The 24483-nt window shown below is 36.2% G+C and overlaps 1 protein-coding gene across 2 annotated transcripts in view; it reads left to right on the plus strand.

Moving 5' to 3' along the window:
- Positions 1-1747: 1747 nt before the first annotated feature.
- usp47 (ubiquitin specific peptidase 47) overlaps positions 1748-24483 on the plus strand; it is a 46943-nt gene continuing 24207 nt past the window's right edge. The window contains exons 1-8 of one of the 2 annotated variants that reach the window (XM_048186219.1): positions 1748-2049; positions 14211-14270; positions 16795-16989; positions 18742-18855; positions 20222-20375; positions 20468-20564; positions 21604-21749; positions 21859-21938. In XM_048186219.1, coding sequence (XP_048042176.1) covers positions 2005-2049; positions 14211-14270; positions 16795-16989; positions 18742-18855; positions 20222-20375; positions 20468-20564; positions 21604-21749; positions 21859-21938 — 891 coding nt within the window. In that variant the 5' untranslated portion in view covers positions 1748-2004. The remainder of the gene's footprint in view (positions 2050-14210; positions 14271-16794; positions 16990-18741; positions 18856-20221; positions 20376-20467; positions 20565-21603; positions 21750-21858; positions 21939-24483) is intronic. The other variant, XM_048186220.1, reaches the window with a different exon arrangement.

The raw sequence follows: 24483 nt of genomic DNA on the forward strand, positions 1-24483 counted from the left end.
GAAAGTTCGTAGACAAACTTTAAAGGGTTAGTTCACCCAAAAATGAAAATTATGTCATTAATGACTCACCCTCATGTCATTCCAAACACACAGTTTAAGTTTTAGATTTAGTCCGAGAGCTTTCTGTCCCTCCATTGAAAGTGTATGTACGGTAGACTGTCCATGTCCAGAAAGGTAATAAAATCAGTCCATGTGACATCAGTGGGTTTTTGAAGCATCTAAAATACATTTTGGTCCAAAAATAACAAAAACTACGACTTTATTCAGCATTGTCTTCTTTTCCGGGTCTGCTGTATATCCGCTTTCACTCCACAGTGACGGTTCTTCTTCTTCTTCTTTCCTGTTTTATGGCGGTTGGCATCCAGCTTATTTGTGCATTACCGCCCCCTTCTGCTCCGGAGTGTGGTTCACAACTCTCTCAGTGACGCTGCTGATGTAAGACGCTGCTGACGTGTTATCCGGTGCGCCCGAGCTTCGTTTACAGTCTGAGGGAGACGCACGCTGTATTCAAGCTATTCTACATTGTTTGTATTTTGGTATTGCTATATTTTTTAAAATGGTGCGTAGGTGTGCATGTCGTGGATGTCCTAATCGCATCACTGTCCAGAGCAGAAGGGGGCGGTAATGCACCAATAAGCTGGATGCCAACCGCCGTAAAACAGGAAAGAAGAAGAAGAAGCAGCGTCACTGTGGAGTGAAAGCGGATATACAACAGACCCGGAAGAGAAGACAATGCTGAATAAAGTCGTAGTTTTTGTTATTTTTGGACTAAAATGTATTTTAGATACTTCAAATAATTCTAACTGACCCACTGATGTCACATGGACTACTTTGATGATGTTTTTATTACCTTTCTGGACATGGACAGTATACCGTACATACACTTTCAATGGAGGGACAGAAAGCTCTCGGACTAAATCTAAAATATCTTAAACTGTGTTTCGAAGATGAATGAAGGTCTTACAGGTTTGGAACGACATGAGGGTGAGTCATTAATGACATAATGTTCATTTTTGGGTGAACTAACCCTTTAAGTTGGCTTGAAAAAGCCTATCCAGAATGTTTGGAGTAGTTTTATAAGCTTTTCAGTTTGAAATAGTTTAAGTTTTAGTTTAGTAGTTTAAAAGCTAGCGAGTGTGTGAGTATGTGAGTGTGTGTGGATAGATAGATAGATAGATGGATATTAGTTAGTTAGTTTCTGAGTTTGAATGGCTCAGTAATAGTACATAGAATGGCAGCTTCATTGAGTTTAATGGGCTTCAGTGTGTTTAGATTTGAATTTGACAGCTGGAGGTTGATGAATGTTCAGATTTTCAGTGTAAGTCTATGGGAGTTTTTCCAAGCCTGATCAGCATTTTTAGGAAAACCGTAAGCCATTAATAAGTTTATATAGCAGATCAGTAAGTTGTCTTTTTCAAGCCTACATAAGTTAGCTTGATGTTGCACAATGCAATTTATTAGCACTTAAAGACATATTGTTTTGTAATAAAAATATTTTTTTTGTTGTGAATTCTGTCCTCCAAACCAATGTTGGGAAAGAAGTGAACACAATAAACTGGCTTATAACTGAAGGCAAAGGTCAGTTATATAATGTAAGCAGACTTTAATCGAAAGGTTGAACTGTTCTCTCAGGACAAGCTTTGTATTTCATAAATATAAGGCATGGTCTCACATTACATAACAATATTTTTGTTTTCCTAACTGCCAGTTTACACTTTCAGCTGTTTCATAATGTAGTCCACAGACAGAGTGTGTTGTCGGAAGTGACGCAGATTGATGTGAAGTCTCGCGAAAGTGCGTGGCGGCCATTTTTCCTCCATTGATTGCTGTTTTTGCTTACAGTCCAAGCAGAAAGAAAGTAACACAGATTAAGCTGGATTACGAGCCATTTAGCCTAAAAGTTGTTTCTTCGACATCGACTTGTTTCGCCTAACACACTCAGAATGGTGTCCCGAAGCGACTCGCAGAGCTCCTGTTGACAGCGGACCGCGGCTGGATGATCAGATGGAAATGGTGCCCAGCGAAGAAAAGCAGCTTGTGCCCAAAGAGGTGAGAGATGATCGAGCTCAAAATAACACCGACAAATCACACCATCGCGCTCTATAAATCGCACTTCGAGCCAGAGATTCGCCAGAGGAGAGACGGGAAAGTGCGTGTCACTGCTTCAGTTGAGCGGCTAGCAGGAGAGTGTTAGCAGCAGCTCAGCTAACTATCAGTCAACAAGTCCTTCCAGCAGATTAAATGCGTTTATAACCACTTGAGTCCGGTGATTCGTGTGATTGATAGGCCAGATAACGTGTTGTCATGTGTGCTGTCCGACTGCTTACTTTATACACAGCCGGTAAAGTGAGTTTCGGGAGGCGCTAAAGTGTGCGCCATAGTTTATGTTAGCAACTCAGATTAGACTGCTTGATTTAATCCACATCACTTCATTCATGGACATGATTCAGATCCGATTCAGATGACTTTTATTTCTAAAAGGCTGTTTGATATCAACACCCGTCAAATCAGATTTTAGTCCAGAACAATTTTTTATCTGACCAATTCAGATCAAATTGAATCTACAGTACTTCATATGCACGCGTGATTCAGATCAGATCAGATGAGTCTATCAATGCTTAATGAGCGAAATAGAGAGTTTAGCAGCATTTGTTTTGAACTGTTGGGATGTTTATTTTTCAGTCCTTATGTTAACTTATCAATAAGTCTACTCGTTTTGGCTTGAATGTCCACGAGTTAAATAAGTTTTTGAAGTGAAAACCTGAATATTCATTCAACCAAAGACAAATTAAATTTATGCAAGGCTCAAAAAGTAATATCTGAATATAATTAAAGGGTTAGTTCACGCAAAAATGAATGTTGCTCATGTTGTTCCACACCATTGTTCATCTTCAGAACACAAATTAAGATATTTTTGTTGAAATCCGATGGCTCAGTGAGGCCTGCATAGCCAGCAATGACATTTCCTCTCTCAAGATCCATTAATGTACTAAAAACATATTTAAATCAGTTCATGTGAGTACAGTGGTTCAATATTAATATTATAAAGCGACACTGCTTCATGAAGCTTCAGAGCGTTATGAATCTTTTGTGTCGAATCAGCGGTTCGGAGCGCCAAAGTCACATGATTTCAGCAGTTTGGCGGTTTGACACGTGGTCCGAATCATGATTCAACACGCTGATTCGTTATGCTCCGAATCTTCCTGAAGCAGTGTTTTGAAATCGGCCATCACTATAAAAGTCGTTATTTTGTTTTCGTTGCTTTATAATATTAATATTAAACCACTGTACTCACATGAAATATGTTTTTAGTACATTAATGGATCTTGAGAGAGGAAATGTTATTGTTGGCTATGCAGGCCTCACTGAGCCATCGGATTTCATCAAAAATATCTTAATTTGTGTTCTGAAGATTAACGAAGGTCTTACGGGTGTGGAACGGCATGAGGGTGAGTAATAAATGACATTATTTTCATTTTTGGGTGAACTAACCCTTTAATGGCAATATGATGGTATTTGTTACTCCAACTTACTTACTTCAAAGAATATCAAAACATCCAAAAACACGGTAGTAAAAACTAGTTGTCGACCAATTCGATGGCCGATGCCGATATCTTTGAGAGCAGTTGACTTGTATGATATCACAGTTTTTAATTTAAAGATAGTAAATAACACGTGCTGCGATAAATTATTTTATATAATACTTATTCAATTAGAAATAACTGGAGAAAATGGAAAAAAAGTACTTCAAGAAGAAACAAAAAAGTAAAATAATAATAATAATAAAAAAACAGTGATTTATTCTTTAGATAGCAACTTCCTGTTTGGCCGAACAGGGCGAGTTTCCCAAAAGCATTGTTAGCCAACTAACATCGCACGTTCTGTCATTATTTTGAATATATACAAATGTCATTTACATATTTTAGTTTGTCAAGAGATTTAAAGCACCGTTTTTGAAGAGTGCGCATGTGCGTATGTGCTCTAGTATGTAAGAACAAGTATATGATTGAATCTGGAAATAAAGCAGAATAACTGAGAAAAATGAGAATTAGTCCTCTGATGCCATGTCCGTAATTTATAGCAAAAAAAATCTAGCATTAATTCGACCTCAAACGGATTCTTTTAAAGAAGTTACCACCTGTGTGACGTCATTCACCAACGTGGCTGAATGACAAGTTTACGACAATACGGTTTCGGGAAACAGTCGTGACTAGCTAGTTGATTTGTTCAACGATGCATTGTACTATGGGTAGTGAAGCAGCGAGTTACATCGTTGTTTGGGAAACGCACCCTAGAAGAACTTATCGGCCAAAAACGATAATTAAAAAAAATGCCAAATATAGGTTGATATATTGGCCAACCCATAGTAAAAACAGTTCTTTTTTTGGTATGTTTTTCTTAGATCCCCAGGTTACTTCACTTAATAATTGATGCAAAAAAAAAAAAAAAAAATTAACACTGATCAGGGCTCAACGCCAAGGATTTTTTCTACAATGGTTCAAAGTTTTACTTGCCCCGCTAAAATTTTAACTTGCCCCAAGAAAATGGGTCTATAAAATAAGCCTAGTTATTGTTGTTTTTTTTTTTTTGTTTTTTTTTTGATGACCTAATTAATAAATAGGGTTATGACACCAAAAGATACTAGATTATTTCACTTAAATTTTAAATATTGTTAGACAAATAAACAGTCAAGTAATAAAATAGTAACAAATAATCAAATTACGAGTATAGCACATATGAATACAGCAGAACAAACATATACATGTAATAAACAGTGCTTTTCAAGTTTTTCATGAATGTTTAAACAGGAGATTTTCAGGTACAGAAATTGTAATCTAATGTATAACTATTTAGCTATAGATTACACTTTATTATTAATCAGTCAAGAGCAGTTACAGATGCACAAATAATGTTTTGAAATGTTGAAAATTATAAAACGTTAAATACTGTTATTTGAAATTATTTAAAAAATGAAAAGCTACTTTAAAAGTGAAATTTAACCTGCCAATAGGTGGCAGCGAATCACTGTTAATGAGTGAGTCATTGAGATTCAACCGATTCATTCAAATGGCTGATTCTTTCACGATGTGTTGCTCAAGAGACGCAAAACAATGCTGTTTGGAACTATTTTAGTAGGCGAAATAGAGCGAAACAGAAGATTTGGTGTCTAAAATGTAAGTCACTTGATATTAAGTTCTTGTTCATTAAACTACGCTGTATAAAATCAATATCACATTTGTAATCATGCTGATATTTGTAGAAAAATGGCGCTCTTTGTGTAATATTGGTTAACTATATTAAATTATATAAATATGAAAGATATACAGGGTCATTTTTGCCCCTTATCTTGAATTCTGGGGGCATTATAAAGGCATTTTAATAGACTAAATCACACAGTGAATGCGTACACTCTAAATATACACGCGCACTAGTCTAACCTACTAGACTACGTCATGTAGTGTACGTGTGCACTCAATGAGTGTGTTTTTGTAAAGTGAGGGACATAATCGATAATTTCAGATCATTTATTCAACAATTACAATATCATAGACGATATATATCGGACACCCTACAGCACTGGCCCGATCGGGCAAGATCGGGCAAGATAATATAACCATCAGGTGTATCATTGTCTTTGTTTTGGCTGTTTACATGGTTGCCACTGTCTGTGATTAAATTCATTGGTTAGAAATTCAGTGCATCAGGGATTCAGACTAAATTCAGAGCAGGAGTCATTTGACTTTAGCCTGAAATGAATGAGTCTGTTTGATCCCATTTGATCTGCAGGATTAACATGACCTTTACAGGCTCAGCGCCAATTACAACATGGATCTGTCTCTTTTATAGTGGCATGAGACACTCCCACACTCTTCCTCTGGGTTATGGTTTCTCTGATGACAACACTTACTGGAAATCATTGATTAGTCAGCATTAAAGTTTATAGTTGTATTTTATCTGTAGTGTTACCAGATTACCATCAAAGCACAGAGTTCCAGACTGCGACTGAATGGTTGCATTTTGTGACTTTTTTTTTTCTGCTGGCGCAGCAAAATTTTGTTAGATATCGCATAGGCGCAACTATTAATTTGCCTAATATGCAATGCCATCCCTGTTGCGTATGAGAAACTTTAAATGTTCCAAAAGTGGAATGAAACAATGTCACTATGAAACAGCACTGCTCGTTCTCTTTGGATCATTCGTGTCAAATCAGCCAAATTTCGGAAACTTCCCCTTCTCAAATTTTTTTTTTTTTCTGAAGACAGACAAAAATAAAACCAAAATATTAAATGTCATATATCTATCTTTGCTGATTAATCCACTGTTAATTTTGAGCCATATTACAGGGGGGTAAAAATGATTTTAGAAAGAAGGCAGCATCATTTTATTATGACACAGAGATTGGTAGGTCTGTTAGTTAAATCTGTTGACTTTAGCAATATTTGTTGCATTATATGTTAACAGTGACAGTTTTAAAATGGGACAAAGCACTTCTTGTGTTTCTTGCCCCAAGTTTGCATGCCTGTAACACAAGAAGTATTAAATATATCTTAATATCTTTTTAGATTCTGGTTTTTAACAAACTTTCCTTTTGGTATCTTCATTTTAAAGGCCCTCGATGGTTCAATCCCAGAGATATGGAGATATGTTAATGCAGCTCCATGAGTAAATTGTACACCTTTTCAGTGGCCAATGTCACTTTGCATACAGCTGATACTTTTTTTCTATTAAAGAAGAATATCTGAACAACAAATAATGTTGAAACTAGAAATTTATCTTGTTTTTTCTTTCTATCAACAGATTTGCATAGAACATACCTGTCTGAGTGCCATTAATATTGTTTTTTCCAAAGTTTGTGTGCCTGTCACTCAAAAAGTATTAAAGATAGCTCAATATGATTTTAGATTCTGGTTCTTAACAAACTTTTCTTTTGAAATCTTAATTTTTAAGGCCCTATATGGTTCAGTCTTTGGTCTATGGTTTACTTTGCTCTCATTTAAAGAGTAATTTCTGAAGAATAAATAATGTTGAAACTAGAAATGTATCTGGTTTCCCTGTATCAAAACAATTGAATACAACATACCTCTCTGAGTCCCAAAAATCCACTGAAATGGTCGGATTGAGGCACATGAACTTGCTCTCAAAAGTGTATTTATAAGAATCCATATTTGAATCGGTTTCAGGGATTTTTGGAAGAAAGGATTTTGTTAATTTTAACAGCTTTTGAAGCTACCAAAAGTTCAAATACGCAGTATCGTAATTCCACGTTACCGCATTGACATCCCAATATCTCTGGGATTGAACCATATAGGGCCTTAAAAATTAAGATTCCAGAAGAAAAGTTTCTCAAGAACAATAATCTAAATTATATTAAGATATCTTTAACACTTCTACAGATTTGTAAACTTCAGAAAAATATTTTTTTGGCACTTCATTTCTAGTTTCAGTGTTATTTGTTCTTCAGACAAAATAAGTATCATTGACCACTAAAATGTGTGCAATTGACCAATTTACTCATGGAGCTGCATTAACATGTCCATATCTCTGGGATTGAACCATCGAGGGCATTTAAAATGAAGATACCAAAATAAATATTTGTTAAAAAACAATACAAAAAGATATTAAGATAGTCTTTAAAACTTCTTGAGTTACAGGCATGCAAACTTATGGCAGAAAAAACAAGAAGTGCTTTTTTTCCCCCATTTTTGAACTGTCACCGTTGGTATATAGGCTAATGCAACAAAGATTGCCAAAGTAAACAGATTTAACTAATAGACCTACACTGTAAAGAAGAATTGTTGGTTTAACTTAAAAAAAGTAAGTTACTTGGTTGCCTTAAAATTTGAAATTAAAAATTTGAGTTAATACAATTGGTTTAATCAACAGAAACTCAAAATATTATGTGATCCGAACCACATTAATTATTGAAGTTGACAAATTTGACAAATGTTGTGATAACAAATCATGAATATGTGTGTGTGTGTGTGTGTATATATATATATATATATATATATATATAATATATATATATATATACACATATAATTTTTTTTTTTTTTTTACTGTGTACCAATCTCTGTGTAAAAATAAAATAATGATGCTGCCATTTTTACACCCCCCCTTTACATTTATGTATTTCTTTCAACAGAAAAAAAAGTTGAGTTGAGTTGAGTTGACACAGAATGACCCTGATACAAACCACAAGATCTAGGTGATTTAAACTAGTTTAAAGTCAGATGAAAGAGCGCTGACATTCTCAACAATACTGATGTGGAAAACAGAAGAAACATTGTGCCGCAAGCCCAGTTATACGATCCAGTTAGAAGGCTTTTCAATTCACAAATCACCAACATTTACCATGATTTACTCTAACTGTAACCATGATATTGTGGCAGAAATGTAGGATAATTGTATCAAATTTTGTTAGATTATTATTGTAGTCGTATTAAAGGAGAAATTGAATATAATTACAATATATTTTTGTTATTAAGCCATAGCAGAATGTGTTTAGTGCATTTGTATTTATACTAAATGTGTTTAGGCTTCTGTTTTTCATAACAAACACCATAGAAACTATATAGTTACTTTTTTTTTTACCATGGTAATGAAGTGCCATGCATGGTTTTACCTGTGGTTATCGTGATCTACAAATATATGATACTATGGAAGACCAGTGGTAAAATGAGTAAGAATAGAGTCAAGTCAGTAACTAGGTCAGTAAGAATATTTCAGTTTTACCCTATAAAAATAAAGTTTTCACAATATTTACCAATGTTACTGTTTTTGTAAATAAATGTAGGCTACATCTGCAACCCAACTCAAGCTCATTGTCAACCCCAGCTACTGTGACAAATGTGCATTTCCAAATAGACAAAACATGTAATAATATCAAATCAGGTGCTGGTGCCACCATCTGAAAAACTTGGTGGCATCGATGCCAATTCTCCCAAATGTTAGTCTTGAGCCTGAAGCACACAATTTGTGGCTGCAGTTGCCGATGCCCCGAAGTTCAGGTCAGCGATGCTGAGCTCTCTTCATTGTCAAATTGACTCGTTTTAATCTGCTCTGGATTGGCTCTCAGTAATCAAGATCGTCCAGTGTCAGCAGGCGTTCAGTCTGGACATCTTCCCCTTATGATGCTGCTGTAGCCATTATTTCAGATTAACGTTCTTACTTCAGACTCTCTGCACATATCCCACAATCTCCAACAACTCTGTCCCGCTGCCACACAAAGGTCTGGCCCAAACAGTGCCTATCAACTTTAGATAAAGGAGGAATGTTTGGCATTCTGGTGAACAGGAAAGAAATAACATAAAGCTTGTAAAGTGTCACAGTAGCTTTTGAAGGGTAAGTGTCTTTTCGGTCAAAATCAGCTTATGCGGAGCTCCTATTATGATACGTGTTTGTGGGTTCTGCTGGCTGTTTCAAAGGACCACCTGCTAAAAGTAATTAAGCCCGTTTGACAGAAGGCTTGGGGGTGACTCATGCCCAGCAGTGTGAGGCACATTTTCATACAAGCCCTCACTAGCTTTTTTCAAAGTAAGCACATATCCCATAGGTCTGGTTTATTGGGAAGGTTTGTAAGTCTGGTAATGTATTTGAATCAGATGTAATTCATATGAATTAATAAGGCGACCAAGCACAACAGTGATTTTTACCATGTTAAGGTGTGTTTTTAGGCACAACGTAAAGTTGATGAAGCACACAACTATGGAGTCAAATCCATGCCACATATATTTGCAAAATGATAAAATACTGCAAAAGGAAATAAAGTTCTGAAAAATAAAAATGAAGTATTGCAAGAGAACAAATAAGTTTTGCAAACAAAAATAAAGAATTGAAAAAGAAAAAGAAAGTATGTTAGAGAGCAAAAAAGTTTTGCAAACAAACAAAAATAAATATTTGCAAATGAAAAATAAAGTATCGAGAGAAATAAGTTTTGCAAACAAAAATAAAGAACCGCAAATAAAAATAAAATACAGCAAAAATAAAGATATAATTAATTGCAAAAATCAATGATGGCTTTAAAAGAAGCTTAAGAACTTTAATCGTATTTTATCTCTGCAACAGATTTTTAGCAGTAATGATTTTGCAACACATTTTCCATGGCCATACCTACTAATTAATTTGCAACGCTCCTTCTAAGAACGATAAACTGGGTTAAAAGAATGTATTTTAACATAAAAAATCATGAAGTAAATTAAATACTTCACCTTTAAGAATGCTTTTAGTAATAATACTCTTAAAATGATTTATAAGGGCTTTCTGATTTTTTTTTTCTTTTTCTTTTTTTTTCTTCCTGGATCATCCTTGGCCTTTAAGAAAACACGTAATTTATTAATGATTATAAATAAAGGTTTTCTTCACTTAAGGGGTTTAATCCAGATGGGCCCAGCTAAATATTTCACGGTCTCTCATACATAAATATGTATTTAGTAAAATTAAGAAGTGAATATATATTTAAAACTATAATGTAAATTATTATAATTGGTTTGCAATGTAAGCTTCATAAAGTATGTAAATACAGGATCTTTCTGATAGAAATTAATACTTTTATTCAGCAAGGATGCATTAAATTGATAAAAATTGAATGCCTTCTCGATTATGACAAAAATCATATTCACGATTATTTTGGACAATAACTTAATCACAATTATTTAACATGACTAAGAGAGGGCAATATAACTAAAAACTTAGCTTTTTTTTTTCTTCACAGTAGTGATATAAAGTATACTTTGTTATTTTGGAAATAAGGTTGCCATGATAATGTCAACATTTAAGATAGCAGTGAAATTTTCTATACCAATTTCGATACCACAGCAGAAACTAAAGATTAAAGACTAATTAATGTAAGTAAAAGCCCTCAAACAATTATTGAAGACAAGTAAACTATCAGTAACTCAATAAAAACAAAGCAAATGACAAACAATAGGATGGATATAATAGAAAAAATATAGAAATTAAATAAAAAACATGCTTTAAGTTTTTTTTGAAAGTCTCTTGAACTGTATAGTATTTTGCTAATAGCCTACTACAGAAATTGTATAATCAAATGTAGAAAAAACAAAACAAAAAACAGGATAGTCTTGACTGTAACATTTGATAAAAATAAGAAATATTTCTTCAGCACCATCACTGATTTCTGAAGGATCATGTGACACTGATGACTGGAGTAATAATGCCGAAAATTCAGCTTTGCATCACGGGACTACATTGTTTTAAAATATATTAAAATGGAAAACCGTTTTTCTTGTATTAATATTTCACAATATTACTGTTTTTAGTGTATTTTTGATCAAATAAATGCAGTCTTGGTGAGCAGAAGAGACTTTTCAAAAACATTAAAATATCTTCCTGACCCCAAACCTTGACACTTCAAATCTAGATGGATGTCAACATTGAAACCAACTAAATGAATCCAAAGGGCTCCAGTTACCCAAAGTTACCCGATGAAAAACGTTTTTGTGTTGTATTCAGATGATTTGCTGCCCACATCACATTCTTTAAAAGGAATGCAGATGTTACCAGGTAAACAAAAGTAAGCTTCATTGGCATAACGTAACATTTGCATTCACCCTGCTCCAACACACATACCTGTAGTTTTCAAATAAGCCTGAAGTACTTGATTAGCTGGATCAGGTGTGTTTTAATTAGGGTTGAAGTGAAACTCTGCAGGGCTGTGGCCTTCCAGGAACTGAGTTTGACACCCCTGATGCAGAATAAAAGCAGGCTGGGTGACTTTCTCTTTGTCTTTAAAGTAAATCTATACAAACAATACATGGAATTTCCCCGAATAATAATCAGGCGTTTGCTGTGGGCCTTTGATTCAGGCGCTCTGATAGTGTTCAAAGGGACTGGAAATGCTAAGCAGGATCTGAGACCCCGGTGGCCCTCTCTCTTTCCATCAGCTGGCGTCTGTGTGGCAGGTGGGAATCTATGTTCAGTTCAGGTATTAATGTCACCCGCGTCGCACCACAAGCTCATCGTTTTTATCACACCCCCATGGGACCAGGGCATGAGCACAATTTCACTTGCTGAGTATTAAATAGAATTAGTCTTTGTTAAAGCTACAGAAGTGATTTTCTCTTTATCTTTTGTTGCTTGATTAACATTAATGACAGATGGCAGCAGGTTTATTAGGCTGCTGTCACTTTAAGAGCTAATGCACTGATCCAGTATAGTGATATGCATCCGTTTTCTTTTTGTCAATTTTGTCAATTTTGCATTTTGACAATTTTTGTCTATATTTGTCCATTCGAGCACAGAAAGAATCGAGAAAGAGAACTGAATTTGGTGTTTGTGTGCTGTCTGCGTTAAGGATGGGTATCAAGAACCGGTTTCTTTTTTTAGAACAGGTTCCAAATTTCCAAGAACAGGTGATTCGATAAGAAACACGCATTTGTGCAATTTGTGCAAATGCAAACGTTTGTGCATTTTAATGTGATTTAAACCATTCAAGCGCAAAAGTTTCATGCGCTGTTTTCTGTGTTGCACACACATTCAAAGCGCACTCATAATGTGATTTTTAAACCTATACTGTTACACATGCGTGCAGCACAGAAAACAGCGCTCAAGAATGGTTTAAAATCACTTTTTTTTTTTTGGATGTGTGTATAGGACGGAAAACAGCGCGCAAGTCGTCTCACGCTTGAATGGACCTGTACAGCTCTTAAAGGGACAGCAGCCTAACATTCCTGCTGCCGTCTCTATAACACTAATCAAACAACAAAAGACAAAGAGGAAATTCACTCGTTCTTGAATGAATAACTTTTGTAACTATATTTGTAATGTAAATTTAATTTATTAAGGCAGTGTTATTTTACATTTGATTAGTTACTGAATCTGAATACCTGAAAATCTTAAAACTATATCATATATTTGTATTTGTTGCGATCTGCTAATTTTTTGTTTGTTCTTTTTCAGTTAATGAGTGTTTACTTGTCTTTAATAATGCTTGAAATTTATATTAGTTAGGCTAGTTGTTTATTTTTAAACCATAGGTAAAAGTTCCTTGTGTAAGTGTCCCAAAGTTCAATGCAAAGGGAGATAATTTCTTTTAAAATATTCGCTGTTTAAGGACTACAACAAACGGCTGGTAGGGACTACAATGAGCTTCTTCCTGGGTTAGTGACATTTGCATAAACCCGGGAACACGCAACAAAGGTGGTGAGGCCTTGTTGCGCTGCTTTAGAGAAGAGGAAGTTTTGTTGCCATGCCACCATTTTATGCTGGACTGCTTCACAAACGAGGGTCAATTCAATACTGGATTTGCACAAAAGATGAACATGACGGCACATGCTAGTGGATGAGTTGAATCAACTCCACAGCAACTACATCAATTTATCCACTAACCATTCAGAAACGTCCAGTTTCATTCTAAAAGTTGTAACTTCTTCCTGAGTCTCTCCATCAGTGTCGACTCCGGTTTGAACAATGTAAGGCTGAACACCGTTACTGACAATCCTCATTTTGGCTGCGTGAGATTCTCCAGCTTTGTTGTTGTTGAGCAACATCACAAATCACATAACATCTTCTGGAAAGGGGTCCGGGAGCAGCAGTTCATTTGCATTTAAAGGGACACACACAAAAACGGCATGTTTTTTGCTCACACCCAAATAGGGGCAAATTTGACAAGCTATAATAAATGATCTGTGGGGTATTTTGAGCTGAAACTTCAGACACATTCTGGGGTCACCAATTGATTATTATTACCACAAGGGGTCTGTGAACATTTTTGAATGATGACAAATCATATTTGCGCACAATATTTTTGCGATATTAACAATATTGGTTAAAAGTCATATATCAACAAGAAAATATTGAATATATCATAAATATTTCATGTGTAACGCTACTTCAATGAAAGGCGTTTTCTTTACTGGGATAAAGGTCTTGTAGCCCTCTGCACCTTGTCATAATGAATACCCGCCGCTCGAGAACAGGCCAACCTGTTTCATGTGAGCACCTAACGATATTATCCCTGATAAAAATACCCTCTAATCTGATAATGCCCCTGCTTGTGTTGACATCTTTGTCTTTTACAGTGGCATCTTCACATTTTCTCCACTAGATCTCCATTGTTCCCCTGTGTATTGACCTTTAGCAGATATCATACATCAGTGCTGCTCATATCGTGATGCTCAACCTTGTGCTCGGGGCTGGTTTGACTTCTCCTGAACAGTGTGTTGTTGTTGTTGTTGTTCTGTCATCAGGGTATTTTTTGGAGTTGCAGGCAGAGTATTTTTGAGGAGATGCAGAAGAGGTTCTCACAGGTAGTTGTGTGTGTTGCATATGTGTGTGTGTGTGTGTGTGTGTGTGTGTTTACAGCATGGTGATTCATTTGACACTAACTCTCAAATGAAGACGTCAGGAAAAAATCAGCTGGTTTGAGGGGAAGCTGAGGGCAATACACTGTTACAAGCAGATGGGAATTTGAGCTTGTAGTGTGAATAACAAAATAAAAGAAATATCAATAAAAAATAAATCTGTTTATTGCAAAAAAATATATAGTATTTATTTCTCAATTAGAATCAATTCTCATTTTGATTAACCAATATCGATTCTTAAATCCTAAGAATCGATCTTATAGTCTATGCTGTTTTCAGTTGTGTGAACAAAACTTTACTAAACACTATTTGTAGTGAGCCTACAAAATAGCGCAATCAGCTTTCAAATTTTGTCAATTTTATTACAAAATTCAAACAATAAATGCTGTTTTGCCGCTCTTTAATGTGGTGTGACAGTTTGCTGTTGCCGCTTCAGTTCGAGAGCGAGTGGACTGATCGTCTCTTCCACTGTTATAGCATAAAATAAACATGAATGAACATCAGAAGGTATGTTGAAAGATACAGTACAATTTAGTGAAATTCATATTATGTCACATGTAAATCATGTTTCAGCCGTGGAAAGACGTCAGATTGTAAACAATGTCATTTTACATTTACCTCAGGAAAGCCGTTCATTGTCCATAAACTCATTAGTCAGCTAGAAAAATTAACTCTAGAGAGGAGCTTTTTGATAAAAATATTACATATTCATTATATTTTTTTACTGAACCTGTTCTTCAAAATTTAATGTTTGAATAAAACTGTCAAAATAAGTTTTTATGACAGCCATTGTTTAAATGTTTAGATTTTAAAAAATGAATTGAAGTATAATTGTCATTAAAAACTTAATATAAATGTATTATTATAAAAACTTCCTTATGTGCAATTTTATTTGTGTACAAATCAGTTGTTTATTTTAACCTTTAATATTATAGTAATATACCAAAAGACAGGTCCCTGTGTAATATAGCATTAATTGAGAGACCACACACACACACACAGTCTCTCAATTTATTTTTAATTTTTTAATTATTATTTTTTTAACTCAATGAGAACTAAAATATATACACATTTAATTCATGTAATAAATTAAGGTGGTAAGAGTAATATTTACATGTTTTATAGTTTTATAATCACTGCACATAAAATTATAATTTTAGTATAATAATTATAAAGTATAGCACATTTTAATCTGCATATATACAGTACTATACAGTACCACACACACACACACACACAATTATTTGTGTGTATGTGTATATATATAAATTGTGAAATTTGTGCCAATATCCAGCCACTCTCAGAAAAAAAAAAAGGTATAAAAGCTGTCACTGGGGCAGTACCCTTTCAAAATATACACCTTTTTAACTAAAGAGTGCATATTAGTACCTTAAAGGTACATATTGGTACCCAAAGTGGACATATTAGTACCTAAATGGTACATATTAGTACCTAAATGGTACATATTAGAACCATTTTAAAGGGTACCGTCCCAGTGACAGCTTTTGTACCTTTTTTTTTTTCTGAGAGTCTTGATTCCTAATTTCCTTTTCTGACTGAAATGACTTTTATGCTCCCTTTATGCAGCCTCTACAAATTCAGCATTGTTCTGGGTAAAAAAGTCTATAAAATATTAAAAGCGAATAATTAGAATTGCAAAAAAATCTAACAAGTTAGGCTATATATTTTGTATTTTATAAAAATATGTATTCACTCAGTGTTTGCTTTTTAAATGGAGACAATGATTAAAATGGATTCTCTGATTAAAGTAAAGCACCTTTAAAATAATCTTCTTAAGTTATTTTCTGTGCTTATCATATCAATAATATACAAAGAAATGTTTTGCTTGCATCAAGCTTGGAATCCTCAGTCAGCGCTTATGGTAACATGATCAGTTCTTTAGCGGACGCTATGAAAAGACTACGGCTCTGCTTTGTAAACAACACCTGCAATTAACCAACCACCATCAGTCACACAGTCGACTTTATGGCCTTGACTGCATGCTGTGGCCTCAAACACGGTACACTTAAGCCATAACTTCACTTCTCTGAGCTGTTTTTACACTTACATTTAACCCACTGGTGTCAGTATGTTTAATAATACGAATGCCTATTGTTTACTCTAATTCACAGGCATGATCATAATCTTGTTTGTTTCATGGTGGATTGCTGTATTTAATTTCTAACCTAAGTAGCTTTGTATTATGAGTTCAATGTTGAAGTATTTGGCATACTTCTGCTTATTTACATACTTCCTGGCTTACCACATGAAACCGTGTCCTCCAGGACGTTTTACGTAACTCTGTGATTGGTCAGATCTCTGATGATATTGCTTGGTACAAGAAAACTCTTGAGCTTTTAATCATCTAGTGCATTTTCCTGTCATGTTCTCAGCACTGGAGTGAAGCTCAAACTGATGTGTGTGTTTGGTTTAAGTAAACTTAACAGTCACCCTATGTGTGCATTTACAGATTGAAAGTGCAGCGGAGGAGCCGAGAGTGCTGTGTATAGTGCAGGACACCACCAATGCCAAGACCATCAGTGAGAGGCTGACAATCAACCTGCCCGCCTCCACCACCGTCAACAAATTCTACGAGGATGTGGCTCACAAGGCTGGATATGTGAACGGCACTTTCTGCCTGGCGTGGGCCAACGCTGGCGACATGGTGAGAGTCTTCCCCAAAAATGCACAAAACTCTTACCAAAACATGTCATTTTTCACCCTTAAATAAAAAAAAAACATTGCATTATAGAATGTTTTATATTTAATACAGTAATTAATGCAGCCATATAATGTGAATGCACATATTTACATATGTGCATTGTAGGGTTGTCAAAAGTAATGACTTTGGTACCAAGTCAGTACTGAAATTTTAAAAATGTGACATACCAGCATTTCCCCCTAGCATTTTGAGCGCTGTTGAGCAGATTCTTAAACACCTCTAATTGGCCATTGTGTTCACGCGCTCTTCAGATATGTCTGTGATTGGCTACAATGAGCAACACTTCAAAAACATTTTGTAAATGGACATCTTTGACGCTCCTCACCAAACGCTTACACAGATACACACGGGAGCGTTTGGAAGCAGGCATCTATCAGTGGATATATTAGGGATCTGCTGATAGAAGCCTGCTTTCAATTGTATTGTTGTAGTTGTTTTTGATCCATGTAACCCTAATAAATAAGGTTATGACACCAAAAACTTATAGCCTAACTCAATTAAATTTTACATTAGCACAAACCAAATACAACAGAACAAACATATACAAATGAAAAAAAAAATAGCTTTTTCAGGTTTTTCATATAGGTCTAAACTAGATTTTTAGGTACAGAAATAGTAATCAGTTATAAAATATCACTGCATAGTCTTCACTGTATTAATATAGATTAACCCTTATTAAGCTTTAGCTATTTTTTTCTGTCTTTTGTTTGATTTAACATAAAACACACAGCAGCAGGAATATTAGGCTGCTGTCACTTTAAGAGCTAATGCACGGATCCAATATACTGTTGCACATGCATCTTATCTCTCATTTACATTTACTTTAGACATAACAGACTATGTTTACAATTCGACAAGGTGGGAAATTTGACATAATTTTGTGTGAATACGTCCGTGCAAGCTCAGGAAGACGTGAAAGAGTATTCGTGTGTTGCGAGATGCAGCGTCCTGGGCATGCGTTTTGAAACTTGGGCTGTCACACAGCGTGGAAACTTTCACGTCTATGTGCGCTTGAATATTTAAATTGGCAAGGCTTATAAAAGCGCAAATTATCAACTTCCGTGAAGATGCAGCACTGGCCCGATCGGGCAAGTAACACTTCTGTTAACTGGCCTGAGAGTCTTTCACATTGGCCCCGGGCCATTGAGCAGCCCTTATTGAGAATTAAAAATGAGAATTGTCCACTTTGCTTTCATGGTAACTATAATTACGAACACAATGCATAACTGAAGTTACACAGACAGTGTCAGTGGCATGCTTTTCCCACACTGCTACAGTACTGATATGATTAGATGGAGCTGTGTCATATACTCTGCTATGTTCTCCATCTAACTGTGTGCTAATCCCAGCGCTGAGCCTGTAGCTGCAGGTAACTCTCTGAGTAGGTCAGTGGATTAAGGCCTGTTTCTACAGGACGTACCAGTGAAACATTAGTACGTCCAGACCTGTGGGTAAATTGCTAGTACGTCATGTCCCTCAGGCAGCACAGCTTTTTCTTCCATACTAACTGAATCCTCTGACAAGATGTGGGTTACCTGCAATTTGCCAGGTCAATTATTTTCTCTTTTGAGGCATTTTGCAGTATTTCTGCATGTTAAGACTTGATCTTTGCATTGTGTTCCAGACAGCATCTCGTTGTCCTGCTCTTGTTTTTCACTACCTCTCACTCTTCATTCACACTTATCTCACCCTAAGGCTCCTCTGGACCAGGCCAGTGAGATGTCCCTGGTGTTGTCCGGTTTTGAGGCGGGGAAGAAGAATTTCTTGCAGCTTACAGACAAGGACGGGGAGCAGCCTCAGATCGCTTCAGTGAGTCTCAATATTAGCATATCAATCTGTCTACTGCTCGTTTTTTCTATCTGTCAATTTTTCGTTCTTTCATTCGTTTTATCTATTGTTGGCTTTTGAAGGTCCCTGTTCGGGCACCATTTTATGTATCACTCATCCCAAATTAACACAATGAAACACTAAAAAATATAATATAATTGTCAAACACCAGTTCAAAATATATACAAAAATATTAAATGCAAAATACAACACCAGAAAGCAATAACGCCCCACAATCCCCAAAAAACAGGTCCAAAGAATCTGTCAGTATCAACTCAGTCCATTAAATGTAAACACAGAAACACAAAATGATAATATGAAAATAAGGATAATGTGGAAGGAACTGATGATCAATCAGATTGACTGTGCACAAAAATTCAGTTCAAAGTCAGTTCAGTCGCAAACTCAGTCTCATCGTAGAAAGTAATTCCCAAAGAGGCAAAGATGGAAAAAAGGCAAAAAAAAAAAAAAATGTAATCCACAAAGGTAATCCTAACGAAGTCGTCGTCCGTGGTAAATGCATAGATTCCGGGTTGCACACCAAACAAACACAGTTGATGAAATATAAGGCCTACAATGAGCATTCCTCAAGTAATGACCACAAGAAGGCTTAAAAATTGAGCATTAACTTAAACTTAAACTCTTCTTTTTTTTTATCAATTATCAGATTTTCGGTATTCATCACGATTCTCTTTCCAATTGATTCTGAGCTTAGTTTTTAACCGCACACTCAAATGCTCATGAAGAAGAGCGCTTGTGCATTCGGCTGTGTTTAAAATGTGTCCACGTAGGTGGTTAAAATGTACTTAAACCTCAGAATGCTTTTATGACACAAAATTGCGAACACCATTGTAATTTGCTACAACCTTTTAGAACTTTATGAAAGATTATTTTATGGAAGATTCAAGTGGTGTGTATAAGAAATTGGAAGCAAGGAGAGTACGGCTTTTTCTAAACCACGCAGCGCCATCTGCTGTTAAAAACTAAGCTCAGAATCGATTGGAAAGAGAGTCGTGATGCATACTGAATCTCAAAATTGATCCAGAATCGTTTGGAGATTGGTGATGCATTGATTTATTGTCCCAGCCCTGCAAAATAAGCGTTTCAAGTGAGGAAAAAAACCCATTATATCACATTCATATTAACCCTGGCCTTGAACTTGGTTTCACATCTTTCCATTCCCAATGTTTGTTGTGGAATCCAGTTTAGGTTGAACTTGTAGGTTCTTACCCTGCTTTATTTCCTTTAGAAATAAGGAATACCACATAATATGGATGCAATATCAGAAGAAAAAGAATTTTGGTGAGCTGTGCATGTTTAGCTTTATTCTTGTCTGACTCTCTTACAGGATGAATCTGGCACAGCGGACAGCAGTGGTCTTGATGACAGCTCTCAGGATCGCTTCATTGGACCCTTACCGCGGGACGGTACTGTAGGCTGCAGCAGTGACTACAGCAGCCCCAGTTACTCGTACTCCTCCATACTCAACAAATCAGAGACAGGTATCACTGCTTTAACATGCATTACTGTGAAGAGCATCATGGCCACAACTTTGCCACATAGATTAATTTTTTTCATGTCATCGTCTTTTAAGGTTATGTTGGTTTGGTCAACCAAGCAATGACCTGTTACCTGAACAGCCTCTTGCAGACCCTGTTCATGACCCCTGAGTTCAGGAATGCACTCTACAAGTAAGTAGTCTGTGTCAAGTTTAGTGGGATAGCTAGTTTATATGAACTAGATTTAAGCAGTGCGACAACATGAAGCGCCACTGGTGCAAAAAATTAAATGTCTTAATTTACCCCATATCTTGAATTTTAGAGACGTTCTAACTATGTTCTTTAGGCTCCATCCTGCAGTGAGTTGTTGCTCTGCATCTTATTCGTCATCAATAAACTAAATGAAATGTAAGATGACCTACATAGATCTGGGGCAGGGAAAGTGCTTTAAATGCGTTAATAATTTGAACACGTTATTTTTTTTTACTGTAATTAATTAAATGAACAATCGACAGCCCTAATTACAGTATTCTGTTACTCCCTAAAAAAGTAACTAATTGTGTTACTTAGATACTTTTTATGAAAAAGTAATGCATTACATTAGTTTTTTGTTACTTTTTCTCATCTGGGCTGGGCTGTTTGTGTGTTTGTTTTTATAACAACAAAAAAATATTTTTGGCAAATGTGAAGGCCCCTTCACACCGAAAGTGAAATGAATATGCCTCAGGCTGAAGGAAATGCAAATTCACACCTGTACATTAGAGGGTGCAGTTTAAACAAACAAGCCTTTCAGCTGTGCTGCCATTCTGGAATACAGAAGAATAAAAAGCAGGAGAAGTAGTAAACTAGTTACTTGAAAAAAGTAATCTGATTACATAAATCGCGTTACTTGTAATGCGTTACCCCCAACACTGGTCGTAATGCTCTCATGTTCAGAATAAGGAGGGATCATGAAACTGATCTAATGATTTTAAGAATCATTCTGGCCATTAAAAAGCGCATTAAAATCACAATTCACCATGTTGCCTAATTTTATTTTGTGTACAAAATCATTGCAGGTATTTTGAGTGTATTCAATATTTAAGCACTTTTACTAGCTTGTAGCTTTTTTAAAATTATTATTTTTTTTTTATAAACATTGGATTTTTTTTGCTCTTTTTTTTTTTTTGTGTGTGTGTTCTGCCTCCATATTTTCCGTTTTACAAATCTAACTCTGTTTTCAATGCACAAGTTGGGAGTTTGAGGATTCTGAGGAGGATCCGGTCACCAGTATCCCATACCAGCTCCAGAGGCTGTTTGTTCTCCTGCAGACAAGTAAGAAGCGTGCCATCGAGACCACAGACGTGACCCGCAGCTTTGGCTGGGACAGCAGTGAGGGTATGAGGCGTCGCTTAACATCCCTTTGGGAAACTTTACCCACATTAGCACTGCTGTTATCAGATAGCAGAAGGAGTCTTGAACTCTTTACCTTGTGTGTTTTTTGCAGCCTGGCAGCAGCATGACGTCCAGGAGCTTTGCAGAGTCATGTTTGATGCACTAGAGCAGAAGTGGAAACAGACCGAGCAGGTATGTGATGCAAGCCCCGCCCCCTCGTCACATGATGCTAATTCACAACCAATAGCTGAGCCTAAAACCACATTGCGTTTGCACCATCGGACCAGAAGCGCTGCGGCTTCACTGAAACTTGCCGTAACACGCCTCTCTGGAACAACGTCACACAAACTCATCATTTCACCAACAATGAAAGTTTTGTCAGAAAACTAATCGGAAAGAAATCACTGGAAACTAGCGAGAACACAAAACGAACATGATAAAACCGGCTGTTTGTTGGCATCCAGGCATCGATGTTTTACAATAATAAATGACAGTGATCATAATAAATTAATTTGTCAAGATTGCACATTAGTCACAGAAATAAAGTGGTATTTACTGTTATTTCACAAAAGAAAGGGGACACGCACTTATTCAGTCACGTCTGTTTCTGTTGATTTGTAGTCACAGGACAGTATATTTACATTACATTTACAAACCCAATTTCAAAAAAGTTGGGACAATGTACAAATTGTGAATAAAAAAGGAATGCAATAATTTACAAATCTCATAAACTTATATTTTATTCACAATAGAATATAGAAAACATATCAAATGTTGAAAGTGAGACATTTTGAAATGTCATGCCAAATATTGGCTCATTTTGGATTTCATGAGAGCTACACATTCCAAAAAAAGTTGGGACAGGTAGCAATAAGAGGCCGGAAAAGTTAAATGTACATATAAGGAACAGCTGGAGGACCAATTTGCAACTTATTAGGTCAATTGGCAACATGATTGGGTATAAAAAGAGCCTCTCAGAGTGGCAGTGTCTCTCAGAAGTCAAGATGGGCAGAGGATCACCAATTCCCCCAATGCTGCGGCGAAAAATAGTGGAGCAATATCAGAAAGAGTTTCTCAGAGAAAAATTGCAAAGAGTTTGAAGTTATCATCATCTACAGTGCATAATATCATCCAAAGATTCAGAGAATCTGGAACAATCTCTGTGCGTAAGGGTCAAGGCCGGAAAACCATACTGGATGTCCGTGATCTTCAGGCCCTTAGACGGCACTGCATCACATACAGGAATGCTACTGTAATGGAAATCACAACATGGGCTCAGGAATACTTCCAGAAAACATTGTCGGTGAACACAGTCCACCATGCCATTCGCCTTTGCCGGCTAAAACTCTATAGGTCAAAAAAGAAGCCATATCTAAACATGATCCAGAAGCGCAGGCGTTTTCTCTGGGCCAAGGCTCATTTAAAATGGACTGTGGTGAAGTGGAAAACTGTTCTGTGGTCAGACGAATCAAAATTTGAAGTTCTTTTTGGAAAACTGGGACGCCATTTCATCCGGACTAAAGAGGACAAGAACAACCCAACCCAAGCGCTCAGTTCAGAAGCCTGCATCTCTGATGGTATGGGGTTGCATGAGTGCGTGTGGCATGGGCAGCTTACACATCTGGAAAGGCACCATCAATGCTGAAAGGTATATCCAAGTTCTAGAACAACATATGCTCCCATCCAGACGTCATCTCTTTCAGGGAAGAAAGGCATTTTCCAACATGACAATGCCAGACCACATACTGCATCAATTACAACATCTTGGCTGCGTAGAAGAAGGATCCGGGTACTGAAATGGCCAGCCTGCAGTCCAGATCTTTCACCCATAGAAAACATTTGGTGCATCATAAAGAGGAAGAAGCGACAAAGAAGACCTAAGACAGTTGAGCAACTAGAAGCCTGTATTAGACAAGAATGGGACAACATTCCTATTCCTAAACTTGAGCAACTTGTCTCCTCCTTCCCCAGACGTTTGCAGACTGTTATAAAAAGAAGAGGGGATGCCACACAGTGGTAAACATGGCCTTGTCCCAACTTTTTTGAGATGTGTTGATGCCATGAAATTTAAAATCAACTTATTTTTCCCTTAAAATGATACATTTTCTCAGTTTAAACATTTGATATGTCATCTATGTTGTATTCTGAATAAAATATTGAAATTTTAAACTTTCACATCATTGCATTCTGTTTTTATTCACAATTTGTACAGTGTCCCAACTCTTTTGGAATCGGGTTTGTAGAAAGAATGATCATTTCTACATATTTTCCACCAAAAATACAACCTGAGGAGCTTTAGCACGCTCTCCAGTGACAGTCCCAGTTATATTGTTATATAAACAGAGGAAGTTCACAAAAAAACAGTTACTTTATTTTATGAAATATGCTGAGCTTAATATAAGAGATGAGACGTACTGACCGATAAAATAAATACATGATTGTGGTAGCCTATATGATAAGTCTGATTTCTTCAAGCGGTTGTATTTACTATGTTTACTATGGTAATGGTTAGTGTGCATCGGTTGCATCGCATATAAATATTTCTGCATTATACTGCGATCAGAATCGGATCACAAACAGAAGTTTCAAACACTCTCTGTCTGAAAGTGAGTTTTGAGCTAAAATGGTTTCAAAGTCTGATGTTAGCTGGTATATGAAATCATCCGCGGCGCCGCCGTCTCCAGACTCTAATAAACTCCACCTTTGTTTGTAACCACTCCCTCAAGCCTGAGCTGGC

This window comes from Megalobrama amblycephala, linkage group LG3 (genome assembly GCF_018812025.1).
Source record: "Megalobrama amblycephala isolate DHTTF-2021 linkage group LG3, ASM1881202v1, whole genome shotgun sequence".
NCBI lineage: Eukaryota > Metazoa > Chordata > Actinopteri > Cypriniformes > Xenocyprididae > Megalobrama > Megalobrama amblycephala.